This window comes from Apteryx rowi, unplaced genomic scaffold, assembly GCF_003343035.1.
Source record: "Apteryx rowi isolate R43461 unplaced genomic scaffold, aptRow1 scaffold_7, whole genome shotgun sequence".
NCBI lineage: Eukaryota > Metazoa > Chordata > Aves > Apterygiformes > Apterygidae > Apteryx > Apteryx rowi.
The window spans coordinates 8,172,312-8,197,035 of record NW_020450982.1 but is presented as its reverse complement, the minus strand read 5'-3'; the positions used below and the strand labels follow the sequence as shown (position 1 = coordinate 8,197,035).

Here is a 24,724-nt window from a genome sequence, read left to right as displayed (position 1 = left end):
TGCTATATATGTAAATGCACAGTAGAAGATATTCCAGTTTAGCACCAATCATCTTACTGGAAGATGGATATAAAAAAAAATACTCCTAGTTGCTGTAACTGTTTTTTGAAGTTAGATTATGCTTCTAAAGATCCTGGATTACAACACATTCAATTCTATTAGCTTTTAAACAAACATTTTAAGCAATATGCTTTTAAATTCCTGTAATTTATAGCATACATCATAACAAAGAATAAAAGAAAGTTTTAAAAGTTTACACTTTTTACTTAAAAAAAGAAATAAGAAATGCAATACAGAACATACTGAAATGATAAGTTTTTAAACACAAACAATATATAGTGTTAACAATATGCATAAGCACTAAGCAGCAGATTTTTCCTTTTGAGATATTACTCCAGCAACTGTTTAGATCCTTGTAGATTTAGAACTGCATGGGGCTGACACTGTATGAAAAGATCTGCAGTTGAAAAATGGACTCAAACAGTATCTTCCAGAAGTTCTATTCCTTTGAGTAAGCAAAATGGGATTCTTCTTGTGCTTATTAAAAAGTTATTGTAAATTAAATCCCAATTTCCATATTATTTACTTTCCTACAGGAAGTCATTTATATGAAGATAACACTGTTATCTCATAAGCCAAAAGAACAGGCAACTAATACATTTCCACAGGCAAAAGAATGAGAGAAAACCTTAAATATTTTCTTCTTATAAAGAAAAAAGTTATTCTTTAGAAGCGTTGTTAAAGCACTGTAGTACAGTTTTAAACCACAAGTAATGAAAACACGTCTGCAAGGCATTTCTTTCACCAAAACCACGCTGCAATCAAGGGAACCAGCCCTATCACTATGTTATAAAACTAGACTATAGAGGGCTCTTCACTTCCCTACGCACATTTTAACTCTACAGATGAGTAATTCCTGTTAACTCCTAGTAACTTTCCATTCACCAAAGACTTGATCCAAAGCTCATGAAAATTTACGAACACCCCCACCCCCACCCCAGTTTGTCTTAAGTAAACTTTCCTTTAGCTAGGATTGAGCTTTTCCTTCTTCCTTATGGGAGTAGCAGAACGGTGAATATTTGAGACCAGCTTGCTCTCAAAATACCTGCACTAGCCAAATGCTTTTAGTGTTCTTTGCTTCTCTCTCTCCACTCAAGTACAGACAGACTCCAAGCTATTATATCAGCTCCAGCCAAATGAGGCTGAACTTCATCTGCAGAACATGCTCTTTAGCACTGTCCAGTGAAAACTGCCAACGAGAGCTCTGCCTGGACCCAAGGGACTCTCCCCCAGGAAACAGCTACTCTACCTTGCTACTCCTCCTCCTCGAGCCACATGCCCTCTGCGAGACTTGCAGTGCAGTCCTCACCATTCTGGGACAACAAAGAAAGTACTTCCATGGGGGTTCAGGAGACCAAACTGATTTTCCCAGCCTATGCTTTGTGCAGTGGAAGGTAACATACAAAAACGGTATCTGTAACATTTTCTCCTTTTAAATATTTGTGCATATTATGCGTGTATTTCTACTATGAACTCCAATTTCTGCATGGATGTGTAATGTCATAGATATTGTAGGGATATAAGAAATAAATTACCTGGAGGCTCAAGCACTTTATCAGAAATATATGCACTGACTTTGTAAAAACTGATTACATTTTACATTAAGCAAAATACTGAATAAACTTTTCTGATTAGGAAGATCTAAAATAAAATGAGTGGTTTTCCCTGTAAATTTTACTGCAGAAGTCATCTGTATGACTTGTACTTAACCCTTTTCTTCTCATGCAGCATTACAGTAATCCCCCCCACCCATCCCACAAAACAAAAAAACAAATATTCCACTAGCTGTTACAGATTGCACTTTTAAAGCACAGACTTGCCAGTCTTCTGTATCTTCAGTGTCCTGTTTAAATAGTTTTGACATACACAGTCTTCACTTTATGAAACGGGAAGATTTCGCCTAAGTACTTCTTTTGATGCTGGAGAGATGTTATCTGGGAAAATTACTTCAAACTCTATAATTAAGTCTCCACGTTGGTCAGGATTTTTGGGAAATGGCAAGCCATATCCTATAATTCTTCTTCTCATCCCAGGCTTTACAACTTCATTTACTGTCATGGGTATGGTTCTTCCTTCTATTGTTGGCACATTGATCGAGCTGCCGCACAAAGCCTAAAGAAAAATTGTATCATGAGAGAAAGGAAGTGGTCAGAATTGCATGCACCTGCAACCGAAAGCTGATTAAAGAGAAAAGACTAGTACTGTAAACCAAGTGTTTCCATTGTGCACTCCTGAAATGTCAAAATTCTAAGTGTTCCTCCCTTAAAAAGGGAAGGTTTCCGTGTGTCACTGAACATCACAGTAATTCCAGTCTTATGGAACAGCCACTGGAGGGCAATTAAGTATATATATCCTTCCAAATTTTACCAAATAACATGGTAGACAAGCACAGAGCAAACACACGGCCCATAATTCTTCGGCCCATAAGTTTCTAGAGATGTCCAACTTCTCAACTTCCATTGGAAATTTAGAATCTTATTCTATTGTTTGTTTACATTGTACAGGGGTTTACTTAATACACTATCAACCTACATTATTTAAAATGGCAAAATAACATTTAAGTGTCTAACAGTATAGGCATATTAAATTTGGTAGTCTTTTTAGGTGGGCATTTCTGATGCTCAAAGAAAAGCAAACACAAACTTGGTGTACCAAAAAAAAAAAAAAAAAAAAAAAGACTACCATCACCAGAACAAACAGACTTTCTCCTGCTTTACCCAATGATTTATTTTCATTACTAGGATGTCTGGTATGACATTTTGATTCCTCCAACTTCACTCGATACTCCACACTTAACCTAGACTGATAACGCTCACTATTACACAGCAGTGCAATGAGTTTGTCCTTTTGTCTGTGAAGGAACATATTATCCACCACTAAATACTGTCTTTTCTCCCTCACCCTATTTTAGGTGCTTCATGTCACCTCAGGTGTATTTTTAGTTAATAATCCTTTAAGGATAAAGAGCTCATGATGCAAGCAAAAGAATTTCTTCACCAAACGCTAAAAAATTTTAAACACTCACTACATTACTCTTTAAATGATGATTACGTCAAGACTTCAATCTCAGAACTCTCCTCAGTTGCTTTTCTGATTTTTCCTTTTGAAAGCCAATATGTTTTGATCTTGGATCAGAATTTTTAAAAAAAGCTGTAGCATTTTTGTTGTTATATATAGCTCCTGTAACACCTGTTCACAATAATTTATCTTCATGAAATCAATCTCTACATACTTTGAAATTACACTGAAATAACTTATGACATAAAAAGGCAGACTTGGAGTTTGTTGAAAATAGTTAAGACATTAAGTGACAATATTTAACACTTTTCTACTTTGTCCTGCAGAATTATCAAATCATATCACAGCAGTAAGGAACATTTTTTATTGGATGCATTTGTTATTACTTCAGCCTAATACATATTTATCTAGAAAGGTGAAGTACAAAGTTTTAAGAGAAATGCTGTATCAGCCTTCACTCTTACCTTTCCGCTCTCATTCTCCTCCACCTCTGTAGCAAACAGCTTGAAATAATACTCCATACATATCAGAACAGCTAACACTTCCACTATAAATAACTATGTTCTGCAGCCATGCTTAGACTTTACAGCCATGAAGTGCTACTTGTTTTTTTTTAAAAACTTCTGCTATACATCTTGTGCAGCAGTACCACATGACAACAGGTTTGAACATTTAGAGTTCTGCCAAATGAGACTTACCTCCCTTAAGCTGATCTTAACAGGATAGATTATATTTGATCCATCTCTCTTGAAGTGTGAGTGAGGTTTATCTTTAATGATAAAAACAATGTCAGCTGGAATTGTGTTGGGTGTTTCATCGCCTTCTTTTGGAAAAGTGATTTTGGTGCCTTCCTTCCATCCTCTTTTTATCTCAATAGTGAGAATTTTGTCCTCTGTTCGGACACTTCTACCATCTGGGTTCAGCCTTTTACGGGAAATTCTCATCCTTTTTGTGCAACCATGGTATATCTCTTCCAGTGACACTTTAAGTTCATGGATGACAGGGGGATCTTGTTTACGACGTAGTTGGCTACCAACCGTATTCCTTTCCCTTGGAAAACCATTCATACTAAAACTAGTGAAGGATCCAAATGGATCACCATCCACTTCCATGTCTTCAGTGTCTCTGCCACCAGGCATCCTCCTTCCAAAGAAAATCTCAAAAGGATTCGTGCCACCAAAGAAAGCTGCAAACGTAGCATGTGGGTCACCATGGAAGGAGTACCGAAAGGTACCACCCTGTCCATCAGGTCCTCCAGCTCCTCCTTTCAGCCCTAAATAAAACAAATAAGCAAAACAAAAAGTGAATGGAGTATTAGAACCTACAAGTCAAAAAGGTTTTTACAGGACTCTTCAAAGAGGACTATCACACTATGCAGTACCAATTAGTTGTACAATAGGTAGAAGAGCAAAAAAGTTTTTGAAGTTTTAGAATTACTTCTACTTCAGTTGGAAAGTATTCTGTCACTGTCAATTTCATTTCACAAAATTGAACTCTGTTATTCAAAGAATTAGCATCTTAGAACAGATGACAGGTCTGCTTGACCTTTTTTCTTTTTGTTCTGCAAAGTTTGCTGGGAGCTGCAACCCTCTTTAAGATCAGTTCTAAGGATATCATGTGGTATCATATTTGATGTTTCTGATATGCTCCACAGTTCAACTTTAATCCAGTGTTAAGTAGTTTTGCCTTCAGTTTGTCTAAAATTCAGTTTAAGAGACTAGGAAGCAAAATGCCAATAGTCTAGCAGCCATATACTTCCTTAATGTTTAATTCAGAATCTCAAACCTTTTGCAGCTTGTGGTCCTACAATATAAAACAGAGAAACCTGGAAACCCCTTTCCATCCAGCCATGAATAGAAACAGCTTGAAAGTTCCTGAAACCTATGTGGGTAAGAAAATCTGGTATACATCGTCAACTTCTCTGTGCAAAAAACAGTATTCTCAAATAGCTTTGTTCTACCTCTTCTGTCTTTCTCAGAGACAATTTACATTCCATTTTTTCCTGATAAATTTTCCTTATGATTCTCAATGGTCAGTCCTTTGTACTTCCTGCTCCCTCAGTCCAAACCCAGATAAGTTCCTTGATGCCTCCTTCATGATTGGTGATCTCCACCTACTTCTTCCTACCAGTTAGCACTCTCCTGCACTGATAATTTCAGGATACCTTCTAACCTTTTAAGATTAAAAGCTGAAAGTCTTGCTAGGAGATCTTTATTTCTAAACTCTCAACATGTTTGTCAATTTTTTTTTTCCATTTTACAACAGCTCAGCACAACGGAGATTATTCTACTTCTATAGCCACAGACATTTGAGGGCTTACATTAAGGAAGCATACATCCTCTAAATTTGAACTGGAGGAGTTTTTTGCTCAGCGTTTTAAAACTTTTATGCATAAGCTTAATACTGGCTATCAACAGTAACTGAATGAGACATCAGAATGAGAATGTTTCCCATCTAATACTAGCCTGCATTCAAAGTACTTAGCAACGTCTAGCGCATCCTTATGTCACTGCACTGTTAACGTCAGACAAACAGACCAGTGGAGCCAATCTATGACAGCAGAAGGACACCTTCTGGAATAGCTAGCCAAAAGGTATTATTGAAGGTACGTCAAGTTCCTGGCGGCAAAAAACCACAGAGGTTTCCTCCTCTTCTCTTCACAACTACTAATTACATTGTCAAAAGCAATGGAAGAGCTTAGAGAATTACTGAGGTATTAAGAGATACTTCCAGATTCACTGTTACAAAAAGTTGATCTCTAATTTAATATTGTGCACAAAATAAATAGAAATCTGTTTTGAACCTCTGGCTTCAGGTATGCAATACTAGGATGTCAAGGGCTGCACTGGTTTATATCCCTTAGTTCAAGGTCTTTGGAAAAAGTGACTAAAACGATATTTTGGGAAAGTGGTTAGGATGAGCTACTGCACAGGAATCTGAAAGGCAAATAGACAATATATAGAAAGGAATAGGGGAGAGGGCAGAAGCCAAGAAGGCAGAAGATCAAAGAAGCAGCAAAGATCTCTGGTATCTAAATAGATCTTATTTTCCTAAAATGCTTCAGGAGCATCATTAAAGCTTTTGAATACCTGCAATTCTAAGTTTCAAATTTTTTTCCAATTTGCAGTGGAAAACACAACAAAAATTAGAATAAACTGTAGAAGCTGAAAGTCTTCTATGTGAACTGATAGATTTTAACAACTATATTAAGTCCTAAGGATGACAGAGGGCCAAATATTATTATCTAGTCATAAGAACCACAATTTATTACAAATACTGCTATTTCAGTATGCCCTACTTTGTTAGTTAAAAAAAAAAAAAATCTGGCACTGAGTAAATGGCAATGAGTAGATCTACTTGTTACAGCGGAAGTAATCGTTTCATTTGGAATTTCTGATACCATACATTTAAGGGAAGAGACGCTGTTTCCTTCCTCTGTTGCTCAATCATAAAACTAAGGGAAAGTCATGTTGGTTGACGATTAAAAAAAACAACACGTCATCCTCTGAGATAACCATTTTAGGTTAAATATGAGATTTCTGAGGCCTCATTCTCTTGGCATGTTATCACAGTTTACAATTAAAGCTAAAAAATTGTTCTGGTATTTCATGACATCAGGCAAATTCTTTCCTCTCCAGGCAAGAGGCCAAAGACAACTACAGACTGGACACCTGGGCTTCTGCTCAGGACTGCCCTGCCTAGATCAAGCAGGCTGCCATTTAGCAAAAATTTTAAAAAGAATCTCTCTCCCTCCAACTGCATTTCAAGAAGCACTAGGTTAACTTAAGACAGCAGTAAGAAGAAACTCCAGAAAGCTATGGATCATACAAACTCTTTCCAGTTCCATGACTTTTTGTCTGTCAAGTAAACAATATGTGGGAATCTTAAAAAAAAGAAAAAATCCACAAAGAACACATTAAAATAAGAAACTAAAACTAGATCAGTATTAAAATTGTGTAATGATATATGTTAACAAAAAAAGAAAAGAAAAAAAGCTTCAAAGTACCACAGGTACATTGCCTAAAAACACATACCAGGTTCCCATGTTTCATCTATATTTATTTTGCTCCATTCAATATAATTAAAATGACCACTCACAGAGCACACAGAAATACATACCTTCCTCCCCAAACTGATCATAAATGTCTCTCTTCTTGGGATCACTCAGCACTTCATAAGCTTCTGCAATCTCTTTGAATTTTTCCTCTGCGTGGGGAGATTTGTTCTTATCTGGATGCCATTTAAGGGCTTGTTTTCTGTAAGCTTTTTTGATATCCTCTTCAGAAGCCCCTTTTTCAATTCCCAGAATAGAATAATAATCTTTCCCCATTATGAGTTTTGGAGGAATTTAGCTTTTTCTTGCTACAAAGAAACTAGTATCCAGTGTCTTAGCAATGTAGAGATGCTAGAGGAGGAAAAACAAAAGTCAAATTTGGAACTGAAACAAACAAAACCGTTATAAATCAGCAAGCCCTCTGATACGCCACAGAAACGCTGGCCAGCTTGTCCCTACTTCATTCCCTCCCCCGTTGCTCATTTATAAATAATTATGCTCCCTGGACAGGACACAGCCCTCCTCAGAGTCCTCCCACCTACACGACGCGTCTCCGCTCTTTCTAGAACGGCAGCTACTCCCGGACGTCACTTCCCAGGCTGCCCGAGCGCAGCGGCCGGCCCAGCCTTCGCTCCCGCAGGCGGACGTACAGGCACACGCCACGCTCCCACTTCCATTTCCCCCTGCGCCAGGGCACCAGCGAGTTTAGAGGTTTAACAGGGCGACACGGTGCCTCTCACCACCAGGACACCAGACCGAAGCCAGGGAGGTCTAAAAACATAACTGCGTCCGAAAGACGGCAGTAGCCCTTATAAAATAAACCCAGCAGTTTGCTTTGCAGTTTCTATAGAGACTGCTGTAAATACAACCGCTTGCCCAAGATATCACCAACATGAATTTGTACCTTTTCCAGCAAGGATTACAAAGTACTTTATATTCAAGTTAGTTACAAGGCTTCAAAAAGGTTAACTTCATTTCTGTCAAAATAAAATTAAGCCACCCTCAGCCAGAGTCGATTGGAGCCAAGCACCATTAAGCAGTAAGAAACTAAATCTGAGCAAAAATACAAATCAGTTTATTACAGCTCAGCTCAAGCCACTCAAAGCAGAGCAATCACATTCTTTTTCTCATTGTACACAAAAGAAATACCAAGACTATTGTACAAATATCAGTATACCAAGCAAATAGCTTTCATCTGATGAAATGCAAGTCAAGTACCAATTCTTAAATATTTGTTTTTTAACACATAGCTAGTGCAGAATTTTACTGCTGAAGTGTTTCTCTCGCTCTGTAGAGGGAATGGTATCAACTTTCAGCCTGCAAGATTTCTTTTGGCCCTTAGTTGAGAACTGTAAGTCGAGAAATTATTCTTACTTGTCAAGATGGAGATAAACTTTAAGACTGATTATTGTAGCTTGCAAAATACTCCTTCCTGGAAGGAAACATTAAAATATACCAGTTTGGGTCATATCTAGAAGTTACTTATATGAAGAAAAGATACCTCTATTAGGCTCAATTGTCCTTCTCCTAAAGACAAGATATTTAAGAAAGGCAGCATATAGCAGTCAAAGGACCCTCAAATTCAAGCGGCGAACACAGTATTATATTTGAAGTTGTTTTTCGGAACCTGCTCTAACTTAAAAGAGGGCTGGCTGATCAGAAAAAACAGAAAATTTCTTCCTAACCAGACAGTACTAAAAAAAGATTTGGGAGATATTTGCCATGTGTTGTCACCCCGTTTCCTACATCATATCTGCACTACAATTTACCAGGTTTCCTCAATGCATCCAAGATTTGCTCAAATATCCTTTTCCTTTCTTTTTTTTTTTTTGGGGGGGAGGGGGAGGAATGAAGGAGAAAAGTATAAAGATGAGATTTCAACACAATATTTGACAAAACAAGAACTTTTACATATCCTTAATTATTTCAATTGTAAGACAGGCCAGAGGATACTGAAAAGAGGAATCGGATCCTCTTGCCACCAAGTCTCTCAGGACTGACTTGGTTTTTGGCATATAGGAACTCACAAGGTTTCAGAATCAATTATCTTCTTTACAGCTGAAGAAGACAGTGCTGAGCTCTATATGGAATGAAGCTAGGTTTTGATTAATTCAACCCTTTCTCTATCTTTCTTAAAAAAAAAAATACTGCTTTTGTTAGTTTGCTATAGTATTTCAGATAAATTATTGGAGACACATGTCCCAAATTCTGCATTTTTTCACTACAGAATTCCCAAAGCAGCACGCACAATGACTTGAAATTAAACTGGACTTGAATTCACTTCATTCAAAATGCAATACTACTCCTGACATGCTTTCATGGGCAGTTAACTTTGTTAGGCCCAGGAAATAGGTGCAAATATGACAAGTCATGACCCAAAGTTTTATCATAAACTCTAAACTAAAACAGCAACCAAGCTTCATCACCATTGGCACAATGAGACTGAGATGTGTCTTCAATCSTCCTGCAAAACTAGCAGCACAAAGAGTTACTCTGCTCAGCTGTGCTCCCATGGTATGGTTTGAGGAACCTATGGCAGGGTCATAACTTACATCGCTTGAACTATTCCACCAGTGAGCATCTGAGAATATTTGTCTTGCCATGCTGGCATATAATAGTATTGTCAGAACAGYAACAGCTCCAACTAGTCTCAGGACAATATTTTCATGAGGTTTTCCAAAACCTGTGGTCAATGGAAGTGGCAGAGAATGCAAGTGCTAATTTAAAAGCAAGGTATAAGAACTTTTCCCTTTGAGAATATTAAATACAAATTTCCTTTTTCAATATCAAAAGAATACCCTAGGAGCTCCAATTAGCCAGGCTTAAAAAAAATTTTGTAAAACATAAAAATTAATTTCTATTTAATCTAATTTAAAAAAAAAAATAGTAGTTAAGATTTCTTCTTTAACCAAAAGTTTTTTTCCCTAAAGTGTCAAAGCTTACAGAACAAGTTCCAATAACCACAAAAAGTTACACTGGGACTTTTTGCTGACAACCACAGTGAGCAATGTTCAGGCATTCTGAACAGTCTGTTATTCAGACAGAAGTGCCAAGTTATACCCTAATTCGTTAAGTTATTCCCTAAAAATGGAAAGACTTAAGATTTGAGCAAGATCCACAGCAATGACTATATTACTTCTACTTCCCGGCCTGCAGGAGATCTTCATATCAGGATGAGTTTACAGCCTGGAACCTCCTAAGAGTCAATGGGGTAACTTGAGCACCTTCATCCAGCAAGTAGGTTCCTTCTTTCTACCCATTGTATGCCCCTTCCTTTTATCTTATTAAGACAAAAGGATGTCCTATGCTCTTATCTTTTATCAAGTAGGGACCTTTTGGAAATACAGGTAGGCTACAGTAAGTCAACCATACATTCCCTCTCACATGTTCATGGATTCCTTTAAAGAATTCTTAATAGATATGTGAGATACAAGTTTCCTTCAGAATTAGTGGAAGGAAAAATTACAAAAGGTTTTTAGACTTTCTACCAGTGTGCACAGTACGAACATCAGATCATGCTAATGATCATTCAAGTACATCAGATCCTACCGGCACTTCCTCACATAGTGGAATCCTTCTGGTAAGTGTGATGCGAGTTTTTACTTCTACCAATCTTCCCATATTAGAACGGTTTTAAGGATAGGTTATAAGCCACAGCTGCCAAGCTTTTAGAACTCTGGAATGAATATCTGGTCTTTGCAATTCCTTATTACTCATTTTATTTGATCCCACATCCCTCCCCAGAGTTAAAAATAAAAAATAAATAATTAAAAAAGGAAAATCCTTAATGCACTTTCCATAGCAAGGACTTCTGGCATTGCACTCCCTTCAAATAAACAGATAAACAGGAAAAAAAAAACAGCTATAAGATTATAACAATAAAACTAAATGTATATATTTCAGAGCTGTTATCATATATCTTGACCAGCAAGTATCAAAAAGCACACCTCTAGACTCTGAAAAGATTCAGCTTCCCATGTGCTTGAAACAGTTTTGTAAAGCCCAAGTAGCCTCTACAAAATCAGATACAAGGCCATCACCTAGTGTGGGACAGATGAACTTATTTATGGGATAATTTTGTTCTTTACAAGTTTGTGCCCTTCTACCTTGAGATATTGCTCCTCTTTTATAGTAGTGTTCAGGGACATTTTGTCAGTAAGCCCATAGCCCAGAATTGCTGCACTTCAGTCACCCTCTGCTTCAGAGGTCAGTCAGCACTTTGTGTGTAAGGACCACGAGGTACCTACATTGCGTATGGAGATATTCTAGGCATACAATCAGATCTGCAATCCATTTAAGCCAGCTTCTGATGCTGCATGTATGATGCTGAAKTATTAAGACGTCAAGCAGAGAAAAGAGATTATCCAGCTGCTTATCTAGAAAATATACCTAATCAAGACCAGATCTTCTGTACAATGTAGAATACAGAAAATACTACAGTTAATTTTCAAATTAAGTCTGCATATTTTTGTGRTTTTCCTAAATTCTGCTAGAACATTGATCTTTTCCAGTGTGATATTCCTGAAGACACGTTAGCTGCCAACCAAGTATTTAGAGCCAGCAGGTCTCATGACAGACAGCAAGTTCTCTAATTCTTATAAGCCACTTTAGGGTACCCTCATTATACATTGATAAAGTTAGCAGCATATATATGCATTTGTTCAGCTCTTCCCTATGCCAGAGTTATTTGTTAGAGATCAGCAGCTGACTCCCATGTTGAGTACAGCTGAACAGAAGATGCTTTGAAGAAGGCTGTCAAAACCCTAAGTCTCTAAGTCAGCCTTATACGCCTGCATCAAATGGAGTAAAACAACACAACAAAACAAACTGTTCTATTTATTTCTTGACTGGCATGTTGCATTGCTTCTAACAAAACAGCACCAAACTTTGACTAGGTCATTTCCCTAGCACAGAGATTATTAGCTTTCAGTCTCAGTATTACCTGTTTAATTATTTCCTTCTCAATCCCTAAACCAGAATTTTGAGCTACAGGAATTATCTATTTTTACAAAGAGATAAAGGCTATCAAGCTGGTACTTGGAGGTATATTGGAAGTCAGCATATATTTTCGCAAACATTTGCAAATTCCGTTACCCTACAGTCCAAACTAAAACACAAATACTAAAATGAGAAGTTCAAGCTTTTTGAAGTCACCTGGAAAGAACTTGCATCTTCAATTGTATCATATTACTAAAAAAATTTAACAGTTTATTAAAATATTTAATCATCTCTCAGGAAGACTGAATAAGACCGCTTTTGAAACCATTGAAATACTTATCTACAGAGTGTTTTTTTTGTTCTTTGATCAAAGAGGCAGTGACATTCAGTATTGTAATACTAGACTTTAGCTTTTTAGATAAGAGGGGTTTTACATTTTATGAAATATACACAAATAAGCTGAAAATTGTTCTTTAAACGGTTCCTCTTCACTTCTGAAGCTGAGTCTGACTACTCAGAATCAGCATTCCATCTGAATCATTTTAAAGAAACAATTACTTTACTGAAATACTATCTTTTCCCATACACTTTCTCAAGAACCATAGCCTAACTCATGTACATATGGATGGGCGCAATGGACGCCTTGACTTTGGGAGAACAATATGAGAAAGGTCATTCTACTTCCAGATCTTGGAATAGTTGCTTTGATAATTTTAAATTTGAATCCCTTTCTTTAAAGAATCCTTCATAAGAACTGTTGAAAGAAGTTAGGATACAGCCAAAGAAATAGTCACAATAGTACCTTGAACTCAAATTCTATATTAATAAATTAGCACCTGCGCAAGGTTATTTTAAGGAAAAGACTCTAAGCAGAATGATGTTTTCCCTAGAGTAAAAATACTCACATTTCCTTTAAAAAATTACAAAATAAACCATTTTTTCTGCATTCCTCACCTATTAAACCTCAGAAACAAAACTCAAAAAAAGAAACAGAAACTAGAAAACCCCACACGGGGTAGATCACAGAGCAAGTTAAAGAGCAAACAAAACCACAAAGGCAAATTCCACACAGATCACAACTATAAATATACATGTGCACATAAATGTCAGGGCAGAGGAGTCAAATCCCCAGCCAGAAAAAGCTCTTTCACAATTAAGTATCATAATATTTGCAAGCCCACGTGAACGAATGGAATAAGCTGACATTTGTCTAGCAGAGTTGGAAGAGAGCACATCCATATACAATAGTAAATATTCTATAACAGCACCAATTACTTTCCCAGAAGAAAAAAAATAATGACAGTGATTTTTTCACCCCAGCATCTTTAACTGTACGTAGTTGACTGAGCTACATGTATACTTTAAGACTGTGAATAAGACCTTGTACATACACAAACCACATTTGTGAATGCGTCTGTTTCACTCAAGAAATATTCAGTAGTTGGTCTCATCTACAGAAATGTATTTAGAGCCTGCAGCAGAAGCGACAGATAGCTGAAAAAGGTTTTTTCTATAGCCAAGGCAACATGAAGTGAAATTTGCAGAATGTAACACCTCTTTTGAATCAGTAAACAGCCCAAGAAGGGCTTCGTTTAGTCATGCACTTCATAACCAAGTAACTACCCAAATTTATCAGCTTTTTACTTCAGTTCTCTCCAGAAGTGTGCTGCTGTGCTGCAAGTGGAAGACTTACTGCAGATAAGAATTCTGGGGGTCAATTTTATATCTAAATTAATAATCGTACAAGAAAGTGAAATATGAAATACGCACAAAGCTTTATAAATGGTAGAATTATCAGTTTTAACAGATGGTTATCTAATAGACATTTACTGTTGTTGAACAGCATACTTGAGTAACTAGACAGTTCTGTATTTCCTATGGCACGCATTCTGTCTTGGAGATACTGCAGTTTGTAAACGATTCAAGTTGAAACRCACCATGAAGTTTCTACCCTAGTTTCTTGTGCACATGAAATGCATCAATTCCTTTCCCTGAGGYATATAATCAGAGTGCAGTTTTCCTAGAACTTCGAACACTAGACAGAGAGCGCACAATAATGTATTTTGATACAATTCACTGACAGTCAGAGCTTACATTAACAGGATTTGTTGACTTTTGATTTGCTGACACATTAAAAAAAAATAGACTTAGAGAGGTAAGTTATAATCACGCATTATGAAAATATCTAACTCGCATTAGAGATGTATCTAAATCACTGTGAAACAGTGAAACAGTGACACTTGACAGGAAAAATAGCTACTAGAGTTTTTCCATACAGAAAGTTTGGTCATTTTGTCTGGGAACATCTTGTCAGATTTTTGGTGGGTTCAAGAAAAGATGAGATAGTAAATGGAAGAGTAGAATACAAAGTTCTCCAAGATAAATAAATTCATTGCACTTTTAAGTTGCACCATTCCATCCCTATCTTCAATATTTTATATTTTTGGTACTCTGCTTCACAAAAAATATTTATATAGGAATACAATCCAGGAGGAATATATGTGAAGTTATGCTCCTTAAAACAGGCCAAAGGATATATACCTAAGATATTCTGTGGGAAATCTTATTTTAAACATACACTTCAGAGTCAGTATGAATTCACAGCTCAGATTCAAGTGTTGAATCTCAGCTGCTATCAGAGATATACTGTTGTCATGTCTCAGCTTTCAAAATGAATTTAAAACCCATGATCCATGCAGCCTTCAATTTTATTTACGGGGGGGGGGGGGGGTCTACACAGCAGACACACAGCAGACACTTGACAAAAATTTTTAAGAACCCCTAAATTACGTTCGTTAGTTTGTAACAATAGACCAACAACTAGAAATGCTATTTTTAAGCCAAAAGTATCCATATTTTAACATTAATGCTTGATTATTTTGTATAAAATTTAACAATCAGGTTATTCTCATCAAAAAATGATCACTTCCACTACATATTATAAAACAAACAAAAAAACCCACTTCTTTTCTAAAGCTACATACAGTACTAGAATAGAGAGAAAACTGATTTAAACCTCAGGTAGATTTTATACTAAACATTGCTACAGCTATCAAAACTAAAACAGGACTAAACACATGCACACTGATACTTCATCACAAATAAGCTTACGTCATTAACAAAGAATTGCTTTCTCATACCTAATTCTTGTCTACTAACTCACAATCTCCACTATAGCTGAAGAACAAAAATATACTTTAAAGAAATTTCCAGGCCTCACTTTCCACTGCAGAGAGAGAACRAGTCTTTTACAAGCAGACAAAGTTCTTAGAGCCCAATTACAATGCATCACGTTGATGAAAATGCATCTAACTTACCCTCACTTTACTGTGGTGTAAGTCAATACTTCAATGCAGTACCAGARAGTACTTAGGGAAAAACAAAAGGAGACATCTGAAGTACGGTCACACTGGGTGACACAAACACAAAGTATTTTCAACCACAGAATAAGGCTTTCCCCTCCTGAAAGAATACAGATTCCACAAATGTTTTCCAGTGCCTTATTTAGAGTCACTGCTTGTTTCAGTTCCTACCCACACGAAAATGTCTGTAAAAGGACTCTTCTTCAGAACTTGCACGACCTGCACATTGATGTTGTTGAGCCATCAACACATTTAACAGGTTTCCCTCACCTGCTTGAGCCTATTTTTATTGCACTATTACAAACATCAGTGAATTATGACATGTTATCTCCACCCAGTACATAAACATCTTACCTGTATACAAGTGTATAGTGCTGGTAAGGAGGAGGAAAAAAAAAAGTTTAGTTCTCACTGTTGTTACCAAAAGTAACTTTATAAGGAGGCTCAAGTTCTGCTTCACCCCCAAAAAGTTTACATGTTGACAAGTTCTGGAGAATATATTAAGTTTACCAGTTATGGGCAAAAGAAGCAGAAATATCTAGTAATAAAATTCAAGAGAAGAATTTGACTTGTAATAAGCTTGGATTTTTATAACTGCTTTTGGCTCTGATTGCTATCACCAAGGAGTTTATCCAAGACTCAAGGAACGCTGTTCTGAAACAGCACATATACAAATGAAGAATTAGATTCATCACACTACTCTGCACCAGTCAACAGATTTTTCCCAAGCCACCTACCCCTCAGTTACAGAACAGGTAAAGATGTTTAATAATAATTAACAGTCTAGGCCTTGATAGTTGTTCACTGTTTTCCTCTAACACTAGTTGCTCTTTATTTGATTATATTAACATTTGAGTTTTATAACCTTTCCGGTAATTGTTTTAAGAAACAACACATTGACAAGTCTTTCAGATTCTCAAGGGCAAATATACTCACACTCTGAATATGTTTTCAAAATTGTAACATAAGAGTACTGTATTGGTTATAAATATGCCGTATCCACAGGCTGTGGGTTCCATTACACTGTTTTCAGCATAAGCAGTATACCACATAAAACTGATACTGTTAACAAAACAAAAAAAATTACAGTAGAGAGTGCTGAAGACTTCCGACAGGTGCCAAAAGAACGCAAGACTGCTCGGTAGCCACAAAGAAAAGCAAATCAAGCATTAGGAATTACAAGTAAAGAGCAGAGAACAAAACAAAAAACATTATTATATTACTGTATGGATGATGCAGTATCAGTGGCACATCTACACCTTAACACTGTGTGCAGTTCTGTTCCCCTCACCTCAGAGTATACCAAAATTAAATTAATATTCAGAGAGGGGCCATAAAAGATGATCAGAGAGATGAAGATGTTTCCATGTGAGAAACAGCAAAGGAAGCTAGATTTTTTCAGACTGAAAAAAGATGATGAAGTGACAGAAGTCTACAGTCACATACAGAGAGGGAGGATATATCAGCTGCTCGTGATCTACTCCAACATAAGCAGGGTCCACCAAGTGAAACTAGTAGGAGCCAGTCTCAAAAATAAAATTCAGGAGTTCTACAAGGGATATAATTCCCTGCCAAAAGGCACTGCAATCCCCAAAACGGGTTCAGGTGGAGCCTGAACAAATACCTTAGAAAAGACCCATGGCAGGTTACTCAGAGAGGCCACATCAGGAATTGCCCAAGCTGAAAGGAGTTGAAAGCTGGGAAGATGGAAACAAGGACCATTAATTTACCTCACTTTTTCTTAAGTGTCTACTTACGGCTGCTTTTGAATGCAAGTTATTGAACTAGACAGACCACCTAAAGGACAGTCTAGTGTTCTCCTGATGAACATTATCCTTCGATTCATGAAAATCTCAAGACAATGCAATTCAATAGATCAGCCGTTTCCACGTTCCAAAGAAGGAAGCCTTTCCAGTGCAGAAGTTTAAGCTGCGACAACTGGCACTACATAATCAATCTCAGTGACACACAAATGCTGTCCAAACATAGGTTTGGCCAGGCACTAGAGGTCTGCTCCTACTGATACATTTGCAAAAGTGTTTGGGTACTCTTTATTATAGCACAGTTCCTTGACATATAACCGGAGTATGGTTTGGTATATGTTGTTAAAAGAAAAAGAAAAATTGATTTATTAGTACTGCCAAGTTTATTAAAAAAAAAAAAAAAAAAGGTATGTACTGTAAAGATGTGTTGCTTAAAACAGACTAACACAATCTAGGATACCACTAGCAACCATGCCATCTCTTCTCTCTCCTGCCACCTCTCCGTCTGTTCTTAGGAAACAAAGTGTTAGTTACACCTGTGTTCTTTCAGATGATTCAGGGGAAGAAAAAAAAAAAAAAAAAGCTTGAAGAGATGTGTAAATAGACTTCTAYCCTCATCCTCCTACTTGAAGATGTGTTTATTATGCAAACATTAAAAAATAGGCGATGAATATTCAGTATCCCTGTGTTATTTTCTACTTAACTGAAATAATGGGGTGAGGGTTGTCTACAAGAAATAGACATTTTAAAAGCATCTTTACAAATGTTACTAAATACACTTTTTAACATACTGCTTTCAATAAAAGTGAGGCTAAAGATGACAGTAGTACTTGATGGACTCAGTCCCACTCTTGTAGCACAGAAGGAACAGAAATTTCCCTACAAGTATAGGGACTGAATAGCCAGCTCATACACTGCTCTCCTCCTGCAGTTCAGCACTCTCCGCCCCACGGACCACAGCCAGCTGGCACAAACGGAAGTAACATTTGCTCTAGCCCAGGCTGAGGCTGGACGCAAGGCCAATCAGCTCAGAAACCCTGGGAACCGTGACTGGCTCCCTACCATTTCTTCCACCAAATGAATCGTGGTGCAGAAGAACTCCTATGATCTAATAATAATGGTATGTACTGATCAACAAGAAAAGGAGAATGGAAAAACAGTACTAATTCACACAATAATCCTTTTTGATTTTCCTTCAAGGAAAATGGAGTGGATAAAGATTTAAAGAAAATGCTTTTAAAAGTCATTTATTTCAATATCCTATGTAAATTTAGCTTTCACAACCACCTTACCACCTGGGAAGCATTAGGATAGGCAAACTGTTTCAGTTAATACCTCTATACTTTAATGATCAGCTTCCCCTTTTAGCCTTTCACCTACAGAAAAGGGGAAGGTATCTACACCACCTGTAACAATTTCTTCAGTGACAATTTTTGCATTCACAGTAGTGGAATCCTACAGGTATTTTTCCACCAAACAATATCAGTAACATCCTGTGGTCTCAGCAAAGAGGCAGCAGAGAATTCAGAGCACCTGCAGAATAAAGATGGTCCTTACAGGTCAGCTCTTGCTAAAGATCTCTGGGAAGCTGGCACTGGCATGACTCTGACCTGATCTGACCCTGCAGTCTTGCTTTCCAGTGGTTCTCACCCGACCATTTTGTATTTGGATTCATTCAAATTAAAAATAAAAATAAAAACAATAATAAAACCACACTGCCAGTCTGGAACATTGTTTAGCAGAATGCAACACATTACAGAAATATTTTCTTAACAAGGAAGATACTCTACAGCTTTATACTGACAGCCAATAGGCTCACCTAGAGTTGCACCACTACTTCAGTAATGTTTCATAATTAAACAAAGAACAGACAGAAGTCATGTTTGCAAGCCATTTTTGCTTCTTGTTAAAGTATTAGACGATGGTCTTCTGGCATAGTTAAATAATCAGTAAACAAAACATCCGGGAGAAAAAACAGACATGACGCCAATCATAGTTATGGGTCACATGTACAGGGAACGGGTGAAGTGTAAGTGGGAAGATGCTTGCACAATCCCTATCCACACTATTATTTTTTTCCTGCAATAACAACAATAGTTTCCAACAGAAAATAACTGAATATTTTCTCAGTCTTGATGAAAAGAGAAACTGCAAAACAACTAAATCCACTTGAAAGCAACAGACTTCAGTTTCTTTACTGCAGGATCCTGTTTTTAATTGCCATTGTATTCAGACAAGAAGGTTATCAACACTACCAAATAAGGATCTGCACACATTTCTGCTATGGACATGTGATCACTGTTCTTACATAAGCAAAAGGAGATGGTCACACTAGATGCTTTTTCCAGAGTGTGCTTGTCAAAATCCCACCCAGCTGCTCTGATTCATGCAGTTAGCTTTACGTGCAAGGCTGAAAACACATGCACTGAACAGTTGTTTAAAGGCAAGAATTTGATAAAGAGACGTCAGAACAACTCTGCTAAACTTGAAAGGAGACATATGTCAGCATATCTAAAGTCACTTGATTTAAGTTGAAACAATAAGAATTTACATCTGTTCACCTACAGAAGACAGAAATAAAGGCAGATATCACTTATATTTATCAGAATTTGCTGTGACAAAGTCAAAGCAGTTGCCCATTAGTCTTCAAAGTGTTTCACTTGTATTCCATAGCTCAAATTGAGTTTCTTAGGTTTCCTCCCCCTCCCCCAAGTCAACCTAGAAGAGATTTGGGAAAATGAAAAGGTAGAAGGGGACAGTTTAATAGGCCTATTTTGCAAGTTAACCTCTTAAGTCAGTTTATTCCCCTAGATGAAATGGTGCAGGCCTGGCTAGGAGCAAAAGAAGGTACAACAKGGAAAGATGAACAATCAAGCAGAAAAATGTTTAAATAGAGAACATTCCAAATAGATACAGTTGATTTCTGTATCTGTTCTGTTAACAGAGTACAGAAATTCCAGAATTTCATAAATTTTTTTCCCCAAAGCCATAATGAAATTTTGACCTTTGCATGGCAGCCAACCCTAGAAAGATATTTCACTATAGTAAGTAACATTTGTTTTCTTTTCAACCTTTTCCCTACCCCTTCCAGAGCGGGGGGGGGGAAGGAAGCACAAAGAACAATGATGAATTGAAGGACACCTACCAATAAAATTTATCATTTCCATGACTATACATGAAAGTACCTACACAAAATCATTTTACTCTTAGGGCACAATCTTAACAGACCACAACTTGCACAATGAAAATAAAAGATCTCCTCTTTCTAGTCTCTGCAAAGCATACCAATCGACAGCAATCCATATGACACTTATGGAACCACCTGTTTTCTTGGTCTCCACAAAGTCATATCATGACATTCACATCATTAATCCTTTGAGTGAGGTTGGAGATTAAGCTAGCAACATCCATCTCCTTTCAGTACTGCATAGCCCTATTATTGAGGGCTCATTTTTAATGCAACTGGGCTTTTGGTAACTACACCAAGATATTTTTACCATCAACTAATATTGAAGTTGCAGTTAACCTATGGCCTTCTCTCAGTTGTCTTTGGATATTGCATATTTTAAAGCAATAATACTCTTAAATATTTGCAGTGAATTTTGTGAATGTATTTTCCCCAAAACATACACGTAACCCTTACAACAAATACTGAAAGGGTTTTCGGTTTAGATAAACATGTCATAATCACAGCTTTTAAGGACCAAACAGTCAGTTAAAAGCTTCTCTTCCRTCTTTCCTTCCTCACCATCAGAAAGATTTTACCTTTATATGCTATTTTATTGACTCTATGATACAAGCACAATTTGGTTAAAAATAGAGTGTTGTGACTCACTGTTCTGCAGCAGGAGTTGGTGGTTCTTTTGGATTCCACAAGAAAGGCAAGAACTCTCTCTCAAGAAAGTAAATATTTTATTAACATCCCAGAAAAGGTGACAGCAAGCTATAAAATCTTATGTCCCTTCTAATGCTGGGAACCCCAAGTTGACAGAGCATCGGACAGACCTCTAGTCAGGCCATGGCATGCTGACAGATCTTGTCCATGCTGAGGTCTGTCCTATAAAGACCATGAACGATAACTATAAAATAGTTATCTTTCTTGAGAGAAAATTTGTGCCTTTTTTCTGGGATCTAAAAGAAGTAGCATCTCCTTGTGCAAAATACTCAAATTCAAAGTTGTTGGCTGTAATAAGTAATATCAGAAAGAATATTACTAAGGATCAGGCCTATGCAATAGGGAACTGTACCAACTCCTTCTCAAAGCAGGAAAAGTTTAAGTACTTCAGGTGAGAAGCCTGAGCATTAATGCCTTATTCAAGAAAAAATATTTACATAGAAATTAACAGGACTTGAATTCATGCTCTTCAGTGCTCTGCTGATAGAGGGAAACAGTAGATACTTCCATCCCTTATAGCTACCACTGCATTCATTACGTTYGTCTTCACTTTAAAAGCCCCTCAGTTCTTGCCTCTGCTCTTCTTAATCCCCACTCATAAGCGTATTCCTACTGCCATGATGCCTAGCTCTAGCATCCACCCGTTACATTTCAAGCAAGGCCTTTCACACTGTTTACCCACATTCTCTCTCATCTGGGAGGAGCTTTGCAGATGTTGACAGCAAACAGATTCTCTGGGACTCTCACAGCTTTCCTTCCCATGACATCCACAGAAAAACATCCAACCCCCTTGAACGGGTACGGCATTGAAGACCGATGACCATGCTATCATGCTGACTAATATTATCCAGTTGTCTCTTCGCACTACATTTATTCCATATAGTGATTCACTGTTTCATTGTGCACTTCGGTTGGATTTATAAAGAAACACATGCTTTGCATTTTATCTCTCTATATTTAATGCAATGGTGGCCTAATGCAATTCCCTAGCCATCTGTAAGTTGGTCAAAATTTCAAAGGCTGGGTCATATTGATTAATCTTTAACTAGGTCAACTGTCTGTAGCCCAGAAGGCAGTTTGCTGGTAGACCTCAGCTGAAACCTTGGGGGAAAAAGTTTCCTTTTTTTCCCTTTTAAGTTCAATTATTTAAAGTTCTTTCAATAGTATCCACTCACTTTTACTTTAATCAAAGATATATTAAATTAGATTCACAAGAGAAAAATGCACAATATAAATGCTCTAAGCAATATGCAACATACATATATATGCAGCTTTTCTTTAAATAGAGTCAAACTTTTCTTTTGAAAAAAAGTAGCATGACCAAGCTCAAGCCTAAAAAAAATTTTTTTTTTAAAGCTTACCATATACAAGTTGGTACACAGGGGACCAGATATGAGTTTAGGGAACAAATTCACTCTTATTCCCCTCAGAAGCAAAAAGGAAAGCTGCATTATTGTCACTGACTGAAGGCAGACAGGACAGCAGCTGCAGCAGAGTGGCTGCCCTCCCTCTTCAACATCCCCATCTCCTTCCACAAATACTTTTTCCCACCCGCTCCAATTCCTCAGCAGGAACCCATGCCTCTGCATTTGGCTGGAAATAGGCACAACAGAAATATTTGCTGAAGAGGAAAACACAGCTGGCCACCACTTGGGTCATATGAGTAGATGAATTCTGCAGTGATCTTACTCTTTTAGTCCTAAACTGTTCCTCCCTGATCCTCATCTCAAAAGAGTTTAAAATTATGATTACTGTATAGATTTTGCAGACAAATTAAATTATGCTTTAATATTACCATTTTTCCACCAACACATTTTCTTCCAGATAGAATTGCGGGTGTGAAATTTACAGTTATTTCTTCAACGCACATATTTACGCTCGTGACAGATCAACAGTTGTTTGGTTCTAAAGCAAAGGATGAATCTTCTCTCAGTAGTTACTTCAGAGTTTCCTACTGATAGTATTCCAGGTCCTGGACACCTTTTGCCAGTGCAGGAACAACAGCTGACAAATAGAAGAGGAAGTGGTTAAAACTAACCTGCAAGAATATTTAAGAATGCCTTTTTCTGTAATATGAGATGTTATTTTGCAAACACTGCAGAAGTAATGCTGGATGCATATAATTCCTCAGACCACAATTCTATTTGCTTTTCCCCTGCTCTGATTTCAGGAAAGAAAGATCTGGAACATGGAAGTTGTGATGCTCATGTTCAACCTAACGCAGTCTCCACTTTGTGATTACATTTTAAAGTACACACAGGGGTTAAGGAAATAGAGGCATTCACAGTGTGTTACTTTTCTTATACAGGAAACATGATTTGAATTTCCCAAAGAAAAGAAGTTTTCAGAAGCCAATTGCAAATTTCCCCAGAGCAGCAATGACTTGCAGAAAATGTAGCGAGCAGATGAAAAGCCTATTACAATGGTTATCCTTCTCTGATATTTACAGACTGTAACCACTCTTCTTGTATAAGCGTTTAGTGCACTGAGGCAAAGTTAGCCAAAATAAAACACCCAGAGAGTCCCAGACTCAATCTATAAAAAAACCTGAATTCTTTAGCTAATGTCCCATTCCTGTGAGAGATCTCTTACCTGCACTAATGAACCACTTTTTTCAGGACAGATGATTTTTGGCAAGTTCTACACTTGCACCTATGTTTTTGAAACACCTGAACTAGCTAATTTAGAAGAGTCCTGGTTCTCTGTGCCAGGGCTACCTCCAATGGAAGGTAAAGATATATTTTGGTAGAAGTTAAGACTCCTTCATATACAGAATACTTGATATTAAAAAAAACAGAAATGTGGGGTTTTTTGAGAACTCACTATTACTTAAGTTGGGGCTATCTACACACTATACATATTTAGTATATATATTAACTACACATATTAWTTTTTCTGGCTCTACAGATTTTTCATTTTAAATAACTGTTTCTCAATAATTACACCTATCAAAGTGTTCTAGTTTGATTACTGGAAAAAATGGAGCCTGAAAACCATGAAAGATGTCATTATCTGAGAAGTTTAAGTACTAAAGGGAGACACCTTCCTCCAACCTCTAAAAGAAATACTGACAGACATTTAAAAACTCCTTATTATTTATGTTATCTACTACCTAATTATTAAAATTCTGAAAGATGAACTGCAAAAGATTTGTCTGCTACTACATCCTTCTTTAGTAACAGAGCAAGTTACTACAGAATTGAAGCTCATTTTACACAGCAAAGCCAAAGCTCTCTTGTTCTGACAGCACAGTGCAAATATTTACTTTACCAATCCACTTCATCTAATTTCTTAGAGAACAGATTTGAGTAAACATGCAATGAATACTTTTTGCAAGTGAGAAAGCAGAATAGCCTCACACCTGCTACTGTATCAAGTCAGCAACACACTTGAAAGAATGTTGCAGGTAGCACTGTTAAGGAGTTAGATTGTTTCCTTCTCCCCCTCCAATTAAGAGATTTAAGAGAATGAATTCATCCCATAGGAGCAGTTTTCTCAACAGAAGTAACATTTAATAAGCAGCAGATCCACACACATGGGAAGTGCGGACACTCAAGGTTTTTAGCAGATGGGTTCTAAGTGCCATCAAGGGAAATACAGATAGAAGGAGTTCAACTAACTGTTGATAAAGGGC

At 37.1% G+C, this 24,724-nt stretch overlaps 2 protein-coding genes across 4 annotated transcripts in view; both read right to left on the bottom strand.

Moving 5' to 3' along the window:
• GIPC2 (GIPC PDZ domain containing family member 2) overlaps positions 1 to 22,980 on the bottom strand; it is a 59,863-nt gene extending 36,883 nt beyond the window's left edge. For all 3 annotated transcript variants that reach the window (XR_003256844.1, XM_026086759.1, XM_026086763.1), the window contains exon 1: positions 22,886 to 22,980. Coding sequence is in view for 2 of the 3 variants with exons in the window: in XM_026086759.1 (XP_025942544.1) it covers positions 22,886 to 22,960 (75 nt within the window). In the remaining variant the exon portion in view is untranslated. The remainder of the gene's footprint in view (positions 1 to 22,885) is intronic.
• On the bottom strand, positions 538 to 7,483 carry DNAJB4 (DnaJ heat shock protein family (Hsp40) member B4). The gene is made up of 3 exons (XM_026086758.1): positions 7,198 to 7,483; positions 3,777 to 4,351; positions 538 to 2,172 (listed from the first exon to the last, which is right to left on the bottom strand). The coding sequence occupies exons 1-3, from the start codon at positions 7,406 to 7,408 to the stop codon at positions 1,939 to 1,941; spliced, it is 1,020 nt and encodes a 339-aa protein (XP_025942543.1). The 5' UTR covers positions 7,409 to 7,483; the 3' UTR covers positions 538 to 1,938.
• Positions 22,981 to 24,724: the final 1,744 nt, after the last annotated feature.